We start from the raw sequence: 20932 nt of genomic DNA on the forward strand, positions 1-20932 counted from the left end.
CACGCTTTCCCAGGTAAAGGTGTGTGATTCCTGTGACTGCCCCTCCTATGACTGGTTCCCAAGCCCCTGGCATTCTTATCTCTCTGGGATAGGAACTCCCTGGCCCCCAGAAGTGGTTTAGACACCATCAGACTATGCCTCTGCAGGGACCCAGGCACCCTGGTCCAGCATATATAGAAATGGCTGGAGGCTCTGCTGTTTTATCATGCCCCTTTCCAGAGTTTTACAGTCAACCTATAAAACTGTGAGGTCCCGTGAATTCTAAAATTAGGAGCCAGTCTGTCATTGGAGCTGACTTCTATGCCAGCAGTGAGGTACTTCTCTGCCCAGCAGGACCTGTGACCCTGAGCCTCTTAAGCTGGTAGCTCTTTGCAGAGAGTTGTACTTTATTCCTTTTTGGGAGATGACAGTCAAGTGCCTCTGGCATTCCCCCTCTGTATTTTAACAGATGAAGATAATAAATAAGGGGCCTGTACATCCCTGGGGTGGAGGGCAGACAGAAGCCTCCTTTTCAGCACTGCTGGGGAGAAATGCTTTCGGTTGGAGTTTTGCTGAAACTTTCCGTTGCCTTTACTCGTTAGGCCCAGGCTATGTAGGGAGTTCATTAGCTCAGATCTCAGGTTTCCGTCAGAGGGGAAGACACTAGCCTCCAAGGAGCAAAGCTATGACCCTTATAGCTAACCCAGCAGGTTCCATTTTTAAATTTATTGAGAGATAATTACCATACAATAAAATATATAGCTCTTAAGGGCTCAGTGGGGGAAGAGTTTTGAAAGTTGTAGACACCTGCTTAAACATGGCCTTAAATAAGATACAGAACATTTCCATTACCCCCAAGTTCTCTGGTGCCCCTTCCCAATCTAGTCCACCACCTATCACTATAGTAATTTCTGTCCTTGGGCTCCATAGAAATGGAATCGGACAGCATCCACTCTTTTGTCTGTCTTCTTTTGATTAACATAATGTGCTTTAGATTCTATCATGTTGTTGTATGTATCAGCAGTGCACTCCTTTTTAGTTCAAAATAGTATTTCATTTCATGGACATACAATTAATTTATCTGTTTTCCTGTTAAAAAATGTTTGGGTTAGATAGAGAACACTACATATAGTATACTGCCATTTGTGAGAAGGGAAAAAGACACGTGTGTGTGTGTGTCTGTGTATGTGTATATGTGTATGCATATATGTGTATATCCATGTTTGTAAAAACTCACTTAGCCTATCTTTGGAAGGAGACACAAGCACCTGATAATATTGGTTGCCTTCAGAGAGGGCAGCTGGGTGGCTAGGGGACAGGAGATGGTAGGAGACTTATTTGTCATTATATATCTTTCCATATGTTTTACATTTTAAAAAAACTATATAAATGTATTAGCTATGAAAAAATTAAAAAATATAAAACATACAAAAAAAATGTTTGGGTTGTTTAAAGTTTTGGCCATTGTGGATAGGAGCTATCATGAATCTCTGTGTGGAAGTCTGTGTGGACATGGTTTTCACTCCTGTTAGGTAAGTATCTAGAGTAAATGCATGAACCTTACAAGAAATTTGCAAACAATTTTTCAAAGTGGCTGTGCCATTTTATACTCCTCTGCCCCGTCCCATACCTGTTCCCAATAATGTATGTTCCAGTTTCCCTACATCTTTGGATAATACCTTCTAAGTTTTATCCACTCTAGTGGGTATGTAGTACTATCTTATTGTGGTTTTCATTTGCATTTTCTTATAGCCAGTGATGTTAAGCATTTCTCAAGTGTTTTTTGGTCATTTGTAAATCTCTTCTGGTGAAGTGTCTTTTTAGATCTTTGCCCAATATATAACTTGGATTTTTTTTGTCTTTTCTTGATTTGTGGGGTTTCTTTATGTATTCTGGATTTGTTAGGGGGGTGTGTGTGTGTGTGTGTGTGTGTGTGTGTGTGTATAAATTTGTGGCCTGTGGCCTATTTCATCTTCTTAATGGTATCATTTGATAAACATGTTTAATTTTGTTTAGATCAATTTATCAGTTTTTTTCTTTTATGGTTAGTGCTTGCTGATCTAATTTTCATATAAGAGACTCTTTTTAGCTGTGAGAGATGGTAGGTCTGAGATCCCAAAAAGAACCTGGAATATTTGGGAGTGGAAGGGGCTGGTAGAACCTTCACCTTTTAAGGTTACAACAGCCCTGCAGCTTGGTGCTTGTAGAAGGCACAAGGTTAGTGAATAATCAGGAGACCTAAACTCAAGGCCGGCTCAGCCATCTACTACTTGAGTGACCAATTTATTCATCTGTAAGGTGAGGGGTTGTTGTTGAACTTACTCAGCCCATATCATAATGGACTTTGAATAAACTGAAAGCCAAAAGGCGCTCAACAAGTAAGTGATCGTGAATATTATGATACTATAACTACCGCTATATTATAACCACTATTTTACTATAACCACCATTATATTGGAATATAATAACCACCACTCACTATCATCCACCCTACAGCGGTCCATTGTCTTGTTTCTGTTATCTAATTCCTGCTTCCCCATTTCTTACTCGTGAACATCTCATGTTCAAAAGCATTTTTCCTGGGGGACAGGTGGGAAGGAAAGATTGTAAAACTTGAATCCATCTTTTGTCATTTGTATTTCCAGAAAAAACATCCTTGAGGTCTATTAGTCCCATGGCGCTGGGTGCTGCGTGCTGGGTGCTGGGTGCTGGGTGCTGGGTGCTGAGCTGTGCAGTGGGAGCCTCGCAGGAGACTCTGAGAAGTTCACAGTGAATGGGGACACAGAATAAGCACCTGAGCAGGCTGCCAAGGGCGTCTAGCCTCGTGACCTCTCATGGCTGCTTTTCTTTCCCCGCTGTGCATCCCAATTTTTAACATACCTTTTCACCAAAAGACTCATGTGATTGTAGGTAGTTTATTTTGTCAGGAGTCAGACCTTACATTTCCACAAGTTAACATGAGTTCTTGAATTACATACAACCGAAAGTAACTGCCATTAACCTGAGTAGTTTTATAACTGGCTTTTTTTAATGTTGAAAATTTCATGGGTATCTCACTTCTACCTCTGAGAAGCCCGAGTGCTCTGACACCTCTGAAGGATGGTCCCCGCTCACTGCATGCAGTCCCTGTCTTTGAGAAGAGCTACATGAGGGCAGTTGTTTTTGCCTTGCTTTAAAGCACAGTCCCTCTTAGGAGCAAAGGGAGCAGGCAGGTAGGTAGTCTCTTTACAATGCAGATTGCCAATTTGTGATGGGAATGATCTATTTTCCAAGTTTTGGATACATGGAAAACATCCACTCCCATGGCACCCAGCTGAGCTTAGGCCTAGAAGTTTAAATCTGGACCATACAGGCTGCCCCTCCTCCAGCCAGACCGGGGGGTCCAGCCTGATAGCCCAGGGCTCCTCATTCTTCCCCTCCACAGGAGGGTTCAAAACATAAAAGTGGTCTGAGAAAGACAGCAGTCTTGTTTTTTCATATCTCCTCAGTTTATGGAGAAGCCAAAACACTCCATAACACATATTCAAATCTAGACCCTGTCTCCACCCTGAGATGGGTCCCCAGAGCCTGAGTGAGATGCGGTATAATCTGGAGACGGAGGAGATGAGGGCAGGATGAAGTGGCATGGGAGGTGGGGTGGAAAGTGTAAGGTCCCCGCCTGGCTGTGGTATCACCATTGAGTCCAGCAAGCAAAGGGTGTTGAGGGAACGAACTTGATCCTTGAGGCCTCAAAGCAGGAGTGGTCTCTGTTCTCTGTGTATATCTGAGAGAGGAGTTGGGAGGTGGGGAGGCAGCGAAGATAAGAGGCCCGTGGCCAGGTGTCATATTACAAAGCTGAGAGGAAGATGGGAAGGAACCAAGAGCTCTCACAAGAAAGATCAGAGAAAGCTGTGATTATGCAATATGCCCACTGCAGACAGACAGGCGGCACTGGCCCTTCATCTTTCTTAACCTCAGATTCCGAGAGAGCCTTTGTAGCCTGGTCAGTCACACACAGCCATGGGCTGGGCTGAATGTCAGTGAAAGCCCTGGCAGGTCTCACTCTGGATAAGAGGGTAAACTTGGGGAAAACTGAAGACTTTCCAGGTTAGGGAACTGATGCTAAGCCCCTAGCCTGGTTATCAGTTTCCCACCCTTAGCTGCCTTCAAGTTGCCCCCACCCTCCTAACCAAGTACCTCAGGCCTCTAAAGCTCCAGCACTGCAGATGGTATTGTGTGCAGGGCCCTAACCTGCCACACACTTGGCAGGCCCCACCCAGACACATGCCAACTTGAGCCGGGTGAAGAGTGAAACCACAATCCATCCAGCAGTTGTTTTGTCTGAATGACACTAAACCAACCAGTTATTTACATTGGTGCCACACGGCAAGGAGAGCTATTTTGACTAAAACCAGCTCCTTGTACATTGTGGAGCCTGCACTTGGTACCACATGGAGGGAAGGTGAAGCCGCATGTCAGAGACTTCCTCAGATCCAGGCTGAGTCAACATCACTTCCCTGACTGAGACTGGGCACTGTTTTTGGGGTGCCCTTATCTTAAGGGGCCATGCATTTTTGTTTACTCCCACAGCTCTGAGTATATGTACAGCCTCTGTGAGTGTCCCTGGGTGCCAGGAGTTACAGAGAGCAGAAGGAACACTGCACTGTGCTTTCAACTGAGAGGATTAGAAACCAAAGCGACATAGACACAGATCCTCACCTGAGACAGCACTTGGCACTGGAGAAGGGTTGCAGGGAAGCCAGTCTCTGGGTCATAACCTGGATGTGGCTTATCCCAATGGTGGGTTCTGAGTAAATGTCAAATCACCAGTTTCTTGGGTAGGTAAATGCCAGGGATGAATGTGGAGCATGGGAAGGGCACGAGAACCATCCTGCTACCTCCTAACTGTAGAGCCTCTGCTGGATGTGGTCTCTCCTCTGGTCATTTGAGGTTGGTCTGTTGATTTCTGAGGTCATGTCAAATGGCTCTGATTCTAGATAATAGACTTGATCTTTTGACAAAACCTGGAGGCAATGGAAGGAAAACAGCTCCAGAAAATACTTAAGATGTCCGATTAATTTTCCCTCACCCTCACACACGCATAGAGGGCTTTTGGACAATTTTCCCATTCATCATATTGTCAGGAATGCTCTTGTCCTAGATAGCCACAGAGCCAGCTGCCTGTCTCAGCGAGGCTTCTCTGGAAACCTGACCCCATGTTTTACAGGCTCCACCTGCTCCTGCCGCTTCCACCTCCCTTCCTGGCTTCATTTTTCTACCTAGCACTTACTATCATTTGATATATGAAATATTTTCTCATTTGTCAATTCATTGTCTGCTTTCCCCACTAGAGTGCCAACTCCATGAGGGCAGGGAGGTTTCCTTGTGCACTGCTTGTTCACTGCTATAGCCGGCGAGGACAGCACCTGGCACATAGCGAGTAATCAATATGTACTTGTCAAATGACTAAATCATTGTTTTGTGTTCTTTGAGTAGATATGTTACAGATGAGGCAATTGAGGCAGAGTGTGTCTACACTCATTTCCAATGACTAGGTTTGGAATAGGCTGAGAGCTGTGTTTTCTGCTGAGAAAGTGTCCTCATCTCTTCTGAGCAACCACGTCCCTAAGAGGTGGGTCCACTCATGGTGTCATGGTCCATACATACTTAATGGTTTAGTCTTTCACCATTAAGTATGAGATTAGCTGTAAACTTCTTGTAGTTTTTTAAAAAATCAGACAGGCCAGGTGCAGTGGTTCATGCCTGTAATCTCAGCACTTTGGGAGGCCAAGACAGGTGGATCACCTGAGGTCAGGAGTTTGAGATCCACTTGGCCAACATGGTGAAACCCTGTCTCTACTAAAAATACAAAAAAATTACAATCCCATTACTGGGCATATATCCAAAGGATTATAAATCGTTCTACTATAAGGACACATGCACACGAATGTTCATTGCAGCACAGTTTACAATAGCAAAGACCTGGAACCAGCCCAAATGCCCATCGATGATAGACTGGACAGGAAAAATGTGGCACATATACACCATGGAATATTATGCAGCCATTAAAAACGAGGAGTTCACATCCTTCGTAGGGACATGGATGAACCTGGAAAACATCATTCTCAGCAAACTGACACAAGAACACAAAACCAAACACCACATGTTCTCACTCATAGGTGGGTGAACAAGGAGAACACATGGACACAGGGAGGGGAGCACTATACATGGGGTTCTGTTGGCGGGGAGGGGAGGACAGCGGGGGGGTGGGGAGTTGGGGAGGGATAGCATGGGGAGAAATGCCAGATATAGGTGAAGGGGAGGGAGGAAGCAAATCATACTGCCGCGTATGCATCTATGCAACAACCTTGCATGTTTTTCACATGTACCCCAAAACCTAAAATGCAATTAAAAAAAAAAAAAATATATATATATATATAAATTAGCTGGGTGTGGTGGCAGGTGCCTGTAATCCCAGCTACTTGGGAGGCTGAGGCAGGAGAATCACTTGAACCTAGGAGGCAGAGGTTGCAGTGAGCTGAGATCATGCTGTTGCACTCCAGCCTGGGTGACCAGAGCAAAACTCCATCTCAAATAAGTAACTAAACAAACAGGTATTTTCCTTCTAACTTGCTGAATTGATATATAGGCTTAATCATTAATCAATATTGGATTTTCAAATGTCTTTCTGTGTCAATTTATATGATACTATGATTTTCCATCTTTAGCCTGTTGATACATGGTTGATATAATGATTGGTTTTCAAATGTTGAACCACTTGCATATCTGAAAAAAAAATCCTACATGGTCATAGTAAATAATTCCTTTTATTCATTGCTAGCTTGTTTGCTAATTTAAAAAAACTGGCATCTAAATTCATGAGAAACATTGGTCTGCGAGTCTTTCTTTTCTTCCTTTCCTCTCTCTTCTTTTCCGTACTTTTCTGGAATTTGTACCAGCATAATACTGACCTCGTAAAATAAGTTGCAAGTGTTTCCTACTTTTCTGTTTTCTGGAAGAGACTGTATAAAGTTGGTTACAGTTTTTCTTTAAATGTTAGAAAACCATCTGAGTCTGGGAGATTTTTTTCTTTGGGAGCTTTACATTGTGAATTTATTTAGTGATTATGTGACTATTCAGATTATGTTTCGTTTTGGTGGTATATTGGTAATTTGTGGTTTGTCAAGTTTATGAGTATGAAAATTATTTGTAGTATTCTCTTATTATCCTCTTAATGGCTGCAGAATCTGTAATAATATCTCATGGTTTATTCCCGATATTGGTGATTTGTTTTTCTTTCATTAGTCTTCCTAGAGATTTAACAATTTTATTGATTTTTAAAAATGAACCAACACTTTAATTTTCTCTATTTTTCTATATTCATTTTTTTTGATTTCTGCTTTGATCTTTATTGTTTACTCCCTTCAGCTTATTAAAACAGATTAATAAAAGCAAGTAAGATAATTACTCAGTTGTTCCAATTCAAGGTCTCAGGTGGCAGGAGCCTGTCCTGGCTACTCAGGAACGTGCAAGGCAGGAACCATCCCTGACAGGATGCCATCACATTGCAGGGTGCACTCACACACCCACACTATGCTGGGACAATGGAGACATGCCAGTGGACCTAACGAGCACATCTTTGGGATGTGGGAGGAAATCAGAGTACCAGAGAAAACCCAGGCAGACATAAGGAGAATGTGCAAACTCCACACAGACAGTGGCCCTGGTTGGAAATCAATTTATTTTTCTTCATCAATGTTATAATGAAACATTGAATGAAATGATGTTATTCAAGGACTTGCTGTATTTTGACATTTTATTTCCACTTAGTTTTGTGATTAAAAAATTTTTCTTTAGAAACTTACCTCTTTGACTCATGGATTATTTAGAAGTGTGTTGGAGATTCGGAGATTCACTTCTCCAACACGTTGGAGAAGATTCACAATCTCCAAACATTGTTTCCAAGTGTTTGGAGATTCCCCTGTTACCTTTCTGTTTATTCTAGTGGAATTCTAGTTTAATTCCACTGTGGTCTCAAAACATACCCTGTATGATTTCAATTATTTTAAAATGTTGATATTTGTTTTATGGCCCAGAGTATGGCCTCTTGGTGTATGTTCCATAAGCAATTGAAAAGAATGTATACTCTGGTGTTGCATGGAGTATTCTATAAAGGCTGATTAGATATGATTGATGGTGTTGATTAATGTTCTTCCATATCCTTGCTGGTTTTCTGTCTAGTTAATTGTTGAGAGAGGACTGTGGAAGTCTCCAACTATAATTGCAGACTTGTCTATTTCTCCTTTCAGTTATGTCATTTTTTACTCTAATGTTTTGAAGCTCTGTTGTTAGTGCATACACATTTAGGGTTGTTTTGACTTCTTGGTAGATTGTCATATAATGTTCCTTTCTGTCTCTGGTAATTTTCTTTGTTTTATAGGTTTATATTTCTCGTTTTAATATAGCCACTCCTGCTTTCTTTTGATAAATATTTGCATGATCTGTATTTTTCATTTTACTTTCAGCCTACCTATGTTGTTCATTTTTTGTACACAAGAAATACTTAGATCATTAAAAAAAAAAGTTCCTCCTCCACCCATCCACACTTACATACTCTGTCAGTCTTTGTCTTTTGATCAGTATATATAGATTATTTACATTTAAGGCAATTCTTTATACCTTAGAGCTTAAGTATGCCATTTTACTATTTTCTATTTGCGTCCTCTGGTTTTGTTCTTCTGCTCTTTCTTTTTCCTTCCTGTGGGTTTTTTAGAATTGTTTTGGAATTTCATCTTATTTATTGTGTTTTAGAGAGATATACACTCCAAATATATAGTTGTTGTAGTAGTTGCTCTGGATATTACAATATGCACATGTAGCATATCACATTCTACAGATACCAACATTTTACCACTTTGAATGAAGTATAGAAATCTCATTTCCATTTAGGTCGTTTTATCTTTTCCACTTTTCAGTATCATTGTTTTGAGTATCAAATGATGTTATAATTTTTGCTTCAAGTATCAAATATGACTTTTATAAAACTCATGAGGATCGTCTGTCATATCCTTATTTCTGCTTTCTTTTTTCCCTGATGCTCTAAATTTTCCACCATTTACTTTGTTTAAAAAGCTTTCTTTAGCAAATCTTTACAAGTATATCTGCTAGTGACACATTCCTGACATTTTCTTTCATCTGAGAATGTCCTTATTCTTTCTTCATTCATTGAAGTTAGTTTCACTGGATATGGGATTCTGGGTTGATGGTTCTTTTTCTTTCTGCACTTGTAAAATGTTGTGCCACTTCCTTCTGGCCTCCATGGTTTCAGATGATAAATTTGAATTGTGTTCTCCTATCGGTAAGGTGTTGGTTCTGTTTTCAAGATTTTGTCTTTAGTTTCCAGACATTCAGTTATGATGCCTTTGCATTTATCCTGCTTAGGTTTCAGTTTCTTGAATGTGTAGATTTATGTCTCTTACCACATTTGGGAAGTTTTCAGTCATTATTATTTTCTGAATACTGTTTCAGCCTTACCCTCTTTGCTTCTGGAACTCTGATACAAATGTTGGCTCTTTTGTTAGTGTTCCACAGGTCCTGAGACTCTGATTATTTTTTTTCTAGTCTGTTGTTCAAATTGTGATCAAATTCTATCAGTCTGTCTTCAAGTTTATTCATTCTATCCTCTGTCATTTCCACTCTGCTATTGAGCCCACACACTGAGATTTCTGCTATTGTATTTTTCAGTTTAACAATTTCCATTTGGTTCTTTTGTATAACTTCTATTTACTTGCTCAGACTATCTATTTTTTCATTTAAGATAATTTGTATTTGGTTTCTGACACATTTTAGAGATGGCTGTTTTAAAAATCATCTTAATGTTGACATTGTCTTTTCTCATCGAAATCGTGACTTTCCTGGTTCTTGGTGAGACAGGTGATTTCTAATTGTATCCTGGACATTTTGTCTATTATGTTAAGAGACTCTGGGTCCTACATAAATCTTTTTATTTTAGCAGGCAGTTACCTTGCTTAGTTTCAGCACTCAGATCTGGCCTATGTTTGGGGTGGTGGGCCCAATAACAAGTTAATTTTCAAAGGCTTTGTGGTATATTATTTTGATGTTTCCAGCCAGGGATGCCTCTTTTTTCCACATGCCTGAGACTGCCCTGGCTGGGTAATTTTTGTGGTCGAATCCTTCCCTTTTGAGACAGCCAGTCTCAAAGACACTGAGACTGTCTCAGTGTCTTTGGACAGGGGAGGGGAATCCTACAGTGGCTATGGCCAATTAGCTTCCCAGCATGAGCCACCTGTTGTGGCTGGGTCTCTCCTGCTGTTATTGCCTGACCAACTATCTTTCTGGGGTTAGGGGAGTCTCAGGCCTAGCAAGAAAGATCATTTATTACCAGTGGGGCTCTTATTGGTCCATCTCATTGATGGTTTCTGCTTCATCTGGTGGTGTCAGAGGGATTCTGATTGATCAGGAAACGGAGTATTTCTGAGCTGCCCTGTGTTGCTAGTTGGGAAAGGTCAGGACTTGAGTCACCTTCTTCTACCGGTGAGGAGATGTAAGATGCTCTGCCACTGTGTTATTTCCCCACTCTTAGAGTTCTAAGACAATTCCACTGCCTCTTATTCCCTTTCAAGATTCTCTTTTGGCTGTTTCTTGTATATTTACAGGATTTATAGTTGTACTTAGCAGAGAGGAGCAGGGAAACACAAGTCTGCCGTCTTGTGTAAACCAAAGTCTCAGTCCAGTTATTTTTACATTAATCATAGCTTTCTGAATTATTTCTGTATGATTTTCATAAATTTGAGATACCCAGCCTAGACATAAGAATTTAGGGAAGTCTGGATGGTCCTCACATACATAATTTGCACCTGCTTTATTATGAAAGAAGTATTGTCTTCTCTATTTTAAGATGAAAAGGCAAAAAAAAAAAATCCTGTGGTCAGAAAGAGGTGCCAGCTGAATGTACCCACAACACAAGATCTATTGGGAGCATTAAATGAAATACTACATGTAATATATTCATCATCAGTGCACGTAGACAGCTAAGTACCTAATAAGTGTTACTGTTCCCACTCTTCTACACAGTCCAATTTTTCCCTTTCCTGTTTTAAAGTCCCTGAGGTGAGAAATAATTTGTGTTTTTCACCTTGTAACACTAGGGTCTGGAAGAGTACCTGGCAATTAAAGCTTTGCTGCCTGAATAACATTTTATCACTTTTAACACTTTGATCTCCCTAAGCCACTTTCTTTCCCTTTCCCTCTTTTCAGTTTTTTTTTTCTTAAACTCCCTGTGATTCAGTTTCTTATATGAATTATAATAGCTTACTTAAGGCTTTGCCCCTCCTCTGTTCACTTGCTGTGCCATCAAGCAGGAAGCGTCTTATGTTCATGTATTTTGATGATTCTCTACTACTGAATCATCCCATTCTTAGGAAGATATACAACATTTCCTTTCCTCCTGAAAATTTTAGGCAGTAACAATCACAGCCCCTGTGATTTGGCAGAGAAGGCACATTTCTCTGTAGCAATCATTTTATTTGCCTAGAGTAATGGAACTTCCTCATAAGTTTTTAGCTGATTTACTCAACTTCACAGAAGATAAACAGGCTGCAAGTCCTAAATTTAATTCTAAGTTATTATAATCTAATATCAAGTCTACACTAAAACAATTAACATTTAAATCTTAATGTCTCCAAAACCTATGTTACCATGTAAAATTCAACTCCAGAAAACATGTATTTTCCTTTAACAAATAAAATGTTAAAATATATTTTGATCTAAAAATGTGTATGTGTTCTAGTGCTGCACTATATAAACACACATTAGAGAACAATGCTCATCTAATACCACCATCTGTGTGTACTCAGGATTTGAAAACAAAACTTTCCACATTACACCCCAGAGCCCTCTATCAATTCTACCATAACATCTGACATTATGCAGTGCAGAGCTGGAGATCACTGTATTTAAAAAACAAACCTGAATGCAACATGAGGGTGGCTCAGGAACAGAGTAAAACACTAGCTCAGGGTAAGTCAGCACAGAACTCAAAAATACTTAGAAACTTACCTTATGAGAAATCCTCATATCCAGAGTAGATGTTAAAGAAAGTAAACATTTTATCCAACTTTATTATCCAGGGAATAAAAATTACTTATTAAAATTTCTTTGTAATAAATTTTTCTTCGCATTGGAATAGGCAGTTTGTAAAGATGTTCTTGTGTCATTAAAACATGACCAGGCACTTCTTTGGGAGGCTCAGGTGGGTGGATCACTGAACTCAGGAGTTTCAGACCACACAGAGCAACATGGTGAAACCCAGTCTCTACTATAAATACAAAAAAATTTTAACTGGGTGTGGCCATGTACACCTGTAGTCCCAGCTAGCTGGGAGGCTGAGGTAGGAGTATCGCTTGAGCCCAAGAGGCGAAGGTTGCAGTGAGCCGAGATCACACCACTGCACTCCAGCTTGGGCTACAGAGTGAGACTCCATCTCAAAAAAAGAAAAAAAAAATGACCTGAAAGGAAAATATGAATTGAACACTTGCCACCAAAATTTGGATGAATATACATGATATTCTTAGAATTCTTTTTCAGCAGAAACAATATGGCATTTGTTCAAAGATACACATTAGATCCCTTAGAGTCATGAAAAGTAGAAAAGCACAAAGGAGATAATCTCTTAAATTCAATGTTTTTAGATTAAGACTCTTTTTTTTTTCCAAACCAGGGGAAAGCGTGAAGGCAGTCCCCCGCTACCACAAATTATGCAGTAGAGTTTCCCACATTTGCGGAAATCGCAGGGGTCAGCACATCCGGAGTGCAATGGATAAGCCTCGCCCTCGGAAAACCACCTTCGTGATCATGGATCTCCTCTACCAGGTTAGATTAAGACTCTTTTTTAAAAGTGAAATTATCATTGCATTTTTGTAATATTTAGAGACAAATCAACACCAGTGTATGTGTACACTGCCCAAATGTAACCTGATAATGGAGTTGTGTTCTTTACTGCCCCAGTTAGAGGAAATTTTTTCTGGACTAAAGTATTATATTTTCTTGAATTCCTTTGAAATGGTGATTAAATTTACACAGAGGGAACCTCAACCATCTTTAATATGGCAAAGCTGTAGCAGTCATGACAATCTTGTCCTATTTAATACATTTATATGACCTGAAAAGCACTGATGTCTTGGTATGTGTCTGGGGTCATCTAAGTACTCTGGTTACAATGGTCCAAAGTTAGATAAGAAAATCTCACACAATCAATCAAAGTGATCTGATGCTTCTCTGATATAAGAATACTGTTATATCTCATTCCAGGAGCACAATGAAAACAATGCCTAAGAAAAGGAAGACTTTGTATCTAGACCATGATTTGTTTGGTAAATAACATTAGAAAAAATATTAGGAAAAAACCCCACTTTCCCTAAAAAGACCGACCATGGGTTCTGACCAAAAGCTCAAGGTTCCAATTCAACATTAATTATGTTCTATGAAATTTCCAATGTTAGGCAGAGACTGGGATCATTAACTAGAACAATTCTACAAAGGGCAATATTGCTCTGGTGGGATGGTTAATTCTGCAGAATGGCATTTTATTTAACAGACAGCATGGACTTCATACATATCCATTATCAGTGCCTTGAAAACCAAACAACTTTAAAAGTTAGCAGCAGTTTCTGCAAGTACAAAAATACACATTTATTACATAACATATGGTAGTAAAATTTGTCAAGATATATTATACAAACTCAAAGCATTTTAGATAAAGCATCAGTCTAATATATTATAGATTGATGGAGCATAATAAAATGACATATAGTCTGTCTTCAAATCATACAATATAATATTTTACAGCAATATTAACAAACTATTCACATTAAGAATTACAGGAGTATCTAAGGGAACACAGATAGTAGGAATGGTTATTTAAAAACCTCAGCAAATATTTTCTTCTATGCTTCAAATTTGGGTGAATGATTTTTTTACCTGCCAATATGAAGAAAAAGCAATTTCTTCCAGAAAGACACTCCAAGCCATAAGAGCTTCATTCACATCTTGCAGTTCTGACAGTAGTATGCCCTAAGGGAAAGGGGAGTCCCTGCTGACTTTATATATTATACCAAAAAAGATGCATATGGACACGCAGGAGTCTTAATATGTGGGACTGGTTAGTTATAAAGTGAAATCGACTTCATGTCTGTGACTGAGATGGCCAGTGTCATGAAATAGCTCTTTGGATACAGAGTTCTAAAAGATCATTGTAATAATTAGCACAAACAGGGCCATGTCCCCAAGAGGTAGGTAGCACCTATAGCTAATACTGAAATAACTTCTTCTATCTTAGAGAAAACATTTTTTTCCCCTATAACTGAAAATGTAACCTTTAGAACAAAAAAAGGAAAGAACATTTGATATGATAGTTTCCTGGTGATTGATAAGACAAATAATTTGAAATAAGCTAATTTGTGAGAGAAAGGTCCATCTGGTTGTGGACTAAAGAGAATAAATCAGCTCAGAGCAATTTCTTAAAGGTAAGTAGTTAATGTGAAGGAAGATGTACATCCACTTTTAGTGCCTTCCCTGCATACTAGTTGGCAAGGCCTCATAATCTATTTCTAGGTGAGGAGATGCACTATTGCAACCTTTAAGTGAAGACAGAGGAGAAAGATCCATGGATATAAAATAAACCAATGGGGTGTAAACCATGAAACATTTGGGGAAAAATTAAGGAGCAATGTCTGGAAGTAAAACCCAAAGCAAATGGCTGTCTGAGAAGGCCTGATAGCCACTTTGTTGGGTATTCTATCCTGTGACCCTTTATAATCTGCCAATCTCTATATTGCTCTCTCAACTGCCAAACTATAAAAATCAGAAAAGGGATGATTTATAAGTATGTTTTTCTGGCTGATTGTAATCTAAGAGGCAGGGCTGTGGAGAAACATTTCAGCAAAGTGATGCTATGGTTTGATAACATGTTAACAGCATTTGTGTAATTGAGAAAGAACAGTTGTTGTAGTCTTTACCTTCACATTGAGAGAGTGAATGCTGTCAGGAGGTCACCTTAAAAATAGGAGAAGTTGCATTTCTGAAGCATGTTCCTAGCCAGAGACACCTTTGAAAAGGGTACTGAAATGAGCAGCCATTTTCTTCTTTCTCCTCACAACTCTGTTTCCTGAAGCCTTTCCAAAACACTTCAACACTAAAGAGAAAACAATTCGACAAATACAACCAACAAAACTGGTATCATGGTACCCATGGCTTTTGAGTCACTGTTCTTCTCCACTCTAGCTGTAGCAATGGGCTCATTCCTGGAATGATTCTGTAAGGATATGTGATCAGTAAGATCCCACAAAAATGGCCACTGGCTTAGATTTAGGGAAAGTTTTTACATGATGCTCTTCATAACTGGACACACTTTTCTTAATGCTTTGATTAGTGGCATTTTTCTTGCCTACTTATTAAAAACATTCCATGGAATGTAGATGGTTTCTCTGTACCCTTCCCTTCTCTCCTCAGGCACCTATTCTTTATTCATGATATCTTGGTCTTCTCAGGACACCAATCTCACAGACTGTTCCTATAAGTGGTTCCTTTACAGAACATGCTTTCTCTAGCCCTCTATTAGTATCTCTAAAACCACATGACAGGACCAATCCCATCCTTTAATAAGAAAAAGCCTCCTAAACACTTAGGTGACATAATTTTTAGCATAAAGTGTTTGTTAAGTAGTCTCAATAAAGAGAATTATTTCATTGTCCTAAGTATTAGCAATGATAATCCTTATGCTACCTCTCCCAGGTATCTTATACAAAGGGGTCATAATAATTATTGTCTTTCTACTATTATTGACCCAGTTCCTGTTCTTGAGGACATCAGATTCTTATTATGGTTAAATGTCTTTGGTTAAATACCTGTCCTCAATGTCGTAGACCACTGTAGGCCCTGAGTCTGGGCTGGTCACATCCTCTAGAGTCCAAGAGCTGGCTGAGGCTCTTTCCCAAGGCAGAGAACCAGAAGAGCTCTGACTACCAGGCTCTACTTCCTCATGTGACTTCATGCACAGCTTGAGTCTGCTCTCCACTAGGCTGAATGGAGAGCTACAGTGTCTCTCTGAGTCCTGGCAGGGAGAAGAACTACACATCTGGGCTGACTGCATAGGGGCCAGTCCTTCAGCTGCCCTTAAGGGCAAGTCGTTTTGTTTTTCTTGCAGTGAGTTGGCTTCTAAAACACCAGAAGCACGTGAGGGTGGCTCTAAGGGTCCTTTTGGAGAACTTACTTTCTTTTCCTCTGGTCTGGCTGCCTTTGCTTTCTTTTTGAGGGACCAGTTTTTCAAACTGGCCACACCGTTTCTCAACCATGTGCTGGGATGAAGAGTTACAGAATGCATTTGTGAATGCCACTCCATGGTGTCCTTCTTGGTATAGGCCATGCGGCTGCAAGCCTGCCCTGATGAGGGACTGGGCATTCCAGAAACATGGCTGGAACTGCTAAAGTCAGGAGAAAGTTCTTCCTGTTTTTTTTGAGCCTGAAAAGTGCAATCTATTGGGGAGGAAGTCTCAGTGGGTGTAAACACAGAGTGTTCAGAAATCTGAGAAAAAGCACTGTCCTGGGAGCTTACTGATGAGCCGGATGGGGAAGTGCCTGGGGAAGATAAGCTGGAATAGCTGGTCCTTGGGCAAAGGTTTAATCTTGGGGGTAAAACCTTCTCAGTGTTTTGGTTTGTGGTACTACTCTTGCCCACCTCAATCCCCATGACTAAACTCTGATTAATAAGCTTCTGTCCCTCCATCTGCAAAGACTTATGCCGTTTGAGATAATCCTCCTCTCCATGCAAGACACCAGCTTCACAGCTGGTTTTATGTTGTTTCTTTGAATAAATTCCCCTGAGATAGGTCAGCTTGCGGTTCTGGTCTTCAATGTTGGGCTCTGAGCAGCGCCGATGTGTCCTTGGACCCTTGAGGGCATCTGCTGTGTGTGGTGGGGAGTATCCAGATGTATCCACATCAAAGGGCTGGTTCTTGGAATGATCCTGTGAGGACACAGGACTGTAAGATGCCACAGAAATGGCCACTGGCTTGGACTTAGGGAAAAGTTTCACGTGATTTCCTTCACTACCAGACAAGCTCTTCTTCTTAGTGTTTTGAGTAGTGGCATTTTTCTTGCTGGCATCAGTGCCTGTGACTAAACTCTGTTTAAAGCATGTCTTTCCCTCTTCCTGGAGGGGTTCATTCTGCTTCAGATAGTCTTCATCTTTTTGAGAGAGAATTGCATCACAGCTGGACTTGCGTAGCTTTTTCTGATAAAACTCCCTGAGGTAGGAAAGCTTTGAATCCAGATAGTCGATGCTGGGCTCTGAGCAACGTCGGTGTCGCCTCAGGCTTTTTGCAGCATTTGCTGCAGCTGTGGACAGGTAGCTGGGTATACAGGTAGATGGGGCCCTGGCATGATCCCGCAGTGGGATCTTTGTGTACACTAAAATGTCCACCGGCTTAGCTTCAAGAGGCTGTTTCATTTGAACATCTTCATCTCTAGAATGGGCCAAGTCAAAGTCGCTCAGGGTTAACAGGCCTTCCACCTCTGGCTGGTCAAGATCATAGTCACTGAGGGTTAAGACGGAGTCCATGCTTCTGCTCCCCTGGTTAAGTTTCTTTACCAAGTCACTGCATGGTGCATCAACATCCTCATTTAGCTCATTTTCCAAGCTGTCATAGGAGGAGTCATTCAGTTGAAAGCAAGAAATATCTGTCAAAAAAATTAAACCATGATTAACACATGTACTTACCACAAATATACCCATGCTTCCTTAAGAACAAACTATGGTGATTAGCTGAATTCTCTTTTCATGTGGAGTATTCAAACTCCTGCTCTCAAGAAAGAGAGAATCTTTCATAATCTCAACTGTTAGTGAAGAATAAAAATAAAACTGTTGGGGTATAGCAGATTTATCTCAGTTCCTGATGAATGGGCTTTCCTTAAGTAAGATTTTGTCAAAGCAATGAACATGTCATATGACCAAGAAATGGTGAAAAATATGAAGGAATTAATGCCTTCAAAGCATAAGTATATCCAGATTCTGAGTACGACTCTGCCTTATAACAGATTGCTGGTATTTATACATACTTAACACTAGTCTTGGGGAAACCATTTACTAACTAATAATGTCTCTTTTACAAAGTTCTTTAATATTCATTACCTTATTTAATCTTTACAACAACCATAGAAGTTAGACATTATTTTTATCCACATTTTAGAGATAAAGACAATGATGTTCAGTGGTATAGAATAACTGGTCAAAGATAACATATCTGGCAATTGATGGCACAGGGATTCATATTCTGAAGACAGCTGTATGTCTTCGAATTCAGTGTTCCCCTACCCTCCCAGCCAAATGACGCTAGTGGTTTTCAAACTGTTTCACAGCACACTAGAATTCTGAGGTGTCTCAGGGATCAGTATGAGGAAGGAGAGGAAGGATAAAAACCACAGAGGCCTCCACTACCTCTGGGCCTTCTATATCAGTTTCAACCACAGCAGTTCTGTTATTTATATTAGGGTTATTCATAAAGTTTTATTCAAAAAGCCCATCAGCACCATCATACCACAGCATGCTGCCACTAACTTCTTGAAGGCTGGAACCTAATCTTTATATAGTTCTTAATCCCACTACACTGTTAACATACGTTGACCTATTGGCAGGCCATCTAAGGAAGGATCAGGCGCCCTGGTCCCCAGTGACCTGGGTCAGAGGCTTCCTTCACTTCAGCTGCTATGGGCTCCAGGAAGACTCCTATCCTAGCATGTCTACAAACGTGTGTCTATTTCTCACAAAAACGAATCCAATTATTCACAATACCTGAGGCATTCTCTCTAGTGTCACATCTCACTGAAACCTCTCCAAAGAGGGAAGTGATTTCTTCTCCAAATATCCTACAGCAATTCTCAATCAGAAATTGTATAAGCAGGGAAACCTGTACAAGAAAGGACAAATAAAGTAATACTTTTCATATTACATGTTTATAAATCACATTTCATATATAAATCCTGATTTTAACAAAAAGCACATGTACTCAGAGAAAAATTCATACCTGCTTTAAAAGTACATTAAACATTTTCCCCTATAAAACTATGATACTTTCAAAGTAGTTTGGGCATAGTAATGTAATCAGTGGACTAAAGTTATCTGTAGCCTTGGCTTAATACTAACATTTTATACCAATGGCTTTGTCTGTAAAATTGGGTAAAGAAATACACTTTGTTATTAAAATTTACAAAGCATCATTAGATGAAGACTTACGGAAACTATTTCTTATGTAAAGGGCAGGCTGTCATAAGCTTGGGAAGAGGGCTCCTCTGCCAGTGCACTGTGAAGGAGAAGGACAGCTAGGAAGAAAACTTGTGCTCCTGACTAGTTTCTACCCAAGCATTTGACAGACTGGTCTATCCATGTACTGCCACCTTCCACTAGGCTCCTTAACCAGAGGTGCTTGCGGGGAAAGGTAAGAGTTTATTAAGGAGCTTTGTGCCTCCACTGAGAGGTACTGGAACATTTCTGAAGTTTCCTTGCCCCAGTAGCTGAGGTCAAGGGGTAGTGGAAATGTTGAGAGCAAAGGGAACTGATATCCCACACCCAGGGACTACAGGAGTATGATTTCAAGTAACTACTGTATTATCACCAACCAAATAAAAACATTATGTTGATAATACTTTTATTTTATTTTTAGATGAGCACACTGTGGGTTAATGTAACTTTGCCCAAGATTGTACATCTAGCAAGGGGTGGAACTGAGAATTGAAGCTGGGCTGTCCTAACTCCAAAGTCATTTTTTTTTCATTTTAAAAATCATATCAGCTGCTTTATCACTTTATGGTTAGTCATAGTGTTAGTTAGTCATAGTGTTCAGCCTCCTTAAAGGGAAAAGAGAAGTAACCCAACTGCTATCACTTTTCTACTTAACAAATCTCTTTCCTATAGTCGACCAGTAAAGTCAAATTTATGAGGAGGTACACTTAAATTTTAAAAAATCATCTTTTAGAATACCCCAAATTTCTATTTCAAAATGGGGACTCAGTCCTCCCAGAGCATAAAAATGAAAAACTTTATTACCTTTTTTGTAAATTCGTTTTCTAGTTCTGGGCTGGAGGAAGTAGGAGGCCAAAGAATACTTGGAGCGACACACACAGCTAAGTTAAATGCAGTCATCTGATTGGATGAGGAATGTTGCTCAATGTTGTGTAATACCCCAAAAAGATACCTTAGGAGAACAACGTTGGCTCTTGGAAGCTGGTCTAATAGCCTAAAGACAGAAAAATGTACTCTTTAAGCAAGACATTTCATTTAAAAACTTGTAAAGACAAGCAACTCTCACTTTGAATGGGGAAGAGTGCAACTCAGGAACACAGTTCAGATATGCAAGAGTTTCAGTTAATACAGTATACCATACAAAGTGAGGACTGCCTGTACAGAAAGAAAAAATAGGCATTGGGAATTTATTTTTTGTTTTTGTGTACTGTCTTCACATCTCAGTGAAAATGTAAAAGAATGCAGAAAAATGTCTCATTAAAAAAAATGCTGCCTGAAATATTTCCCTGAAACTATTATAATGCAAACTTAAGCCAATCCTGTAACATTTCAGAATATTCTCAACCAAAACCTACAAAAAGCTTTCTGATAAGATTAAACAGCAATTTATAAAATGCTCCTTTATTTCCAAGTAGCAACATAGAAATACTCTCTCTTGGTAAGAACTGAAACCTTAGCTATCAAGACGTCCAGGTCCATTTTGATCTTATGCTCTGCTCCACCAGCTTCCAAGGTCAATTTTGTCCTGAGTCTGCTTCATTGTATCACTTTCATATATAAGTTGCTTACAGTAGTATATTTTGTACTGTTCTCATGATGTAATTGATAGGGGATTTTTAAATAATCATTCACCAAAAATTACTACTATTATCCAAAATAATT

General features: G+C 39.8%; 1 protein-coding gene and 1 non-coding gene across 4 annotated transcripts in view; both read right to left on the reverse strand.

Moving 5' to 3' along the window:
- Nucleotides 1–12694: 12694 nt before the first annotated feature.
- LOC135274708 (U1 spliceosomal RNA) lies at nt 12695–12857 on the reverse strand. The gene has a single exon (XR_010342485.1). It is a non-coding gene; the product is annotated as a U1 spliceosomal RNA (small nuclear RNA).
- Nucleotides 12858–13536: 679 nt separating this feature from the next.
- The window catches only part of ARHGAP20 (Rho GTPase activating protein 20), a 143963-nt gene continuing 136567 nt past the window's right edge, over nt 13537–20932 (reverse strand). For all 3 annotated transcript variants that reach the window (XM_021671115.2, XM_021671116.2, XM_021671117.2), the window contains exons 13-15: nt 20075–20264; nt 18824–18938; nt 13537–17712 (exon numbers count right to left, since the gene is read on the reverse strand). In XM_021671115.2, the coding sequence (XP_021526790.2) occupies nt 15860–17712; nt 18824–18938; nt 20075–20264 (2158 nt within the window). In that variant the 3' untranslated portion in view covers nt 13537–15859. The remainder of the gene's footprint in view (nt 17713–18823; nt 18939–20074; nt 20265–20932) is intronic.

Source organism: Aotus nancymaae, unplaced genomic scaffold (assembly GCF_030222135.1).
Source record: "Aotus nancymaae isolate 86718 unplaced genomic scaffold, 86718_ANA_hifiasm-v0.15.2.pri h1tg000012l, whole genome shotgun sequence".
NCBI classification, from domain to species: Eukaryota; Metazoa; Chordata; class Mammalia; order Primates; family Aotidae; genus Aotus; species Aotus nancymaae.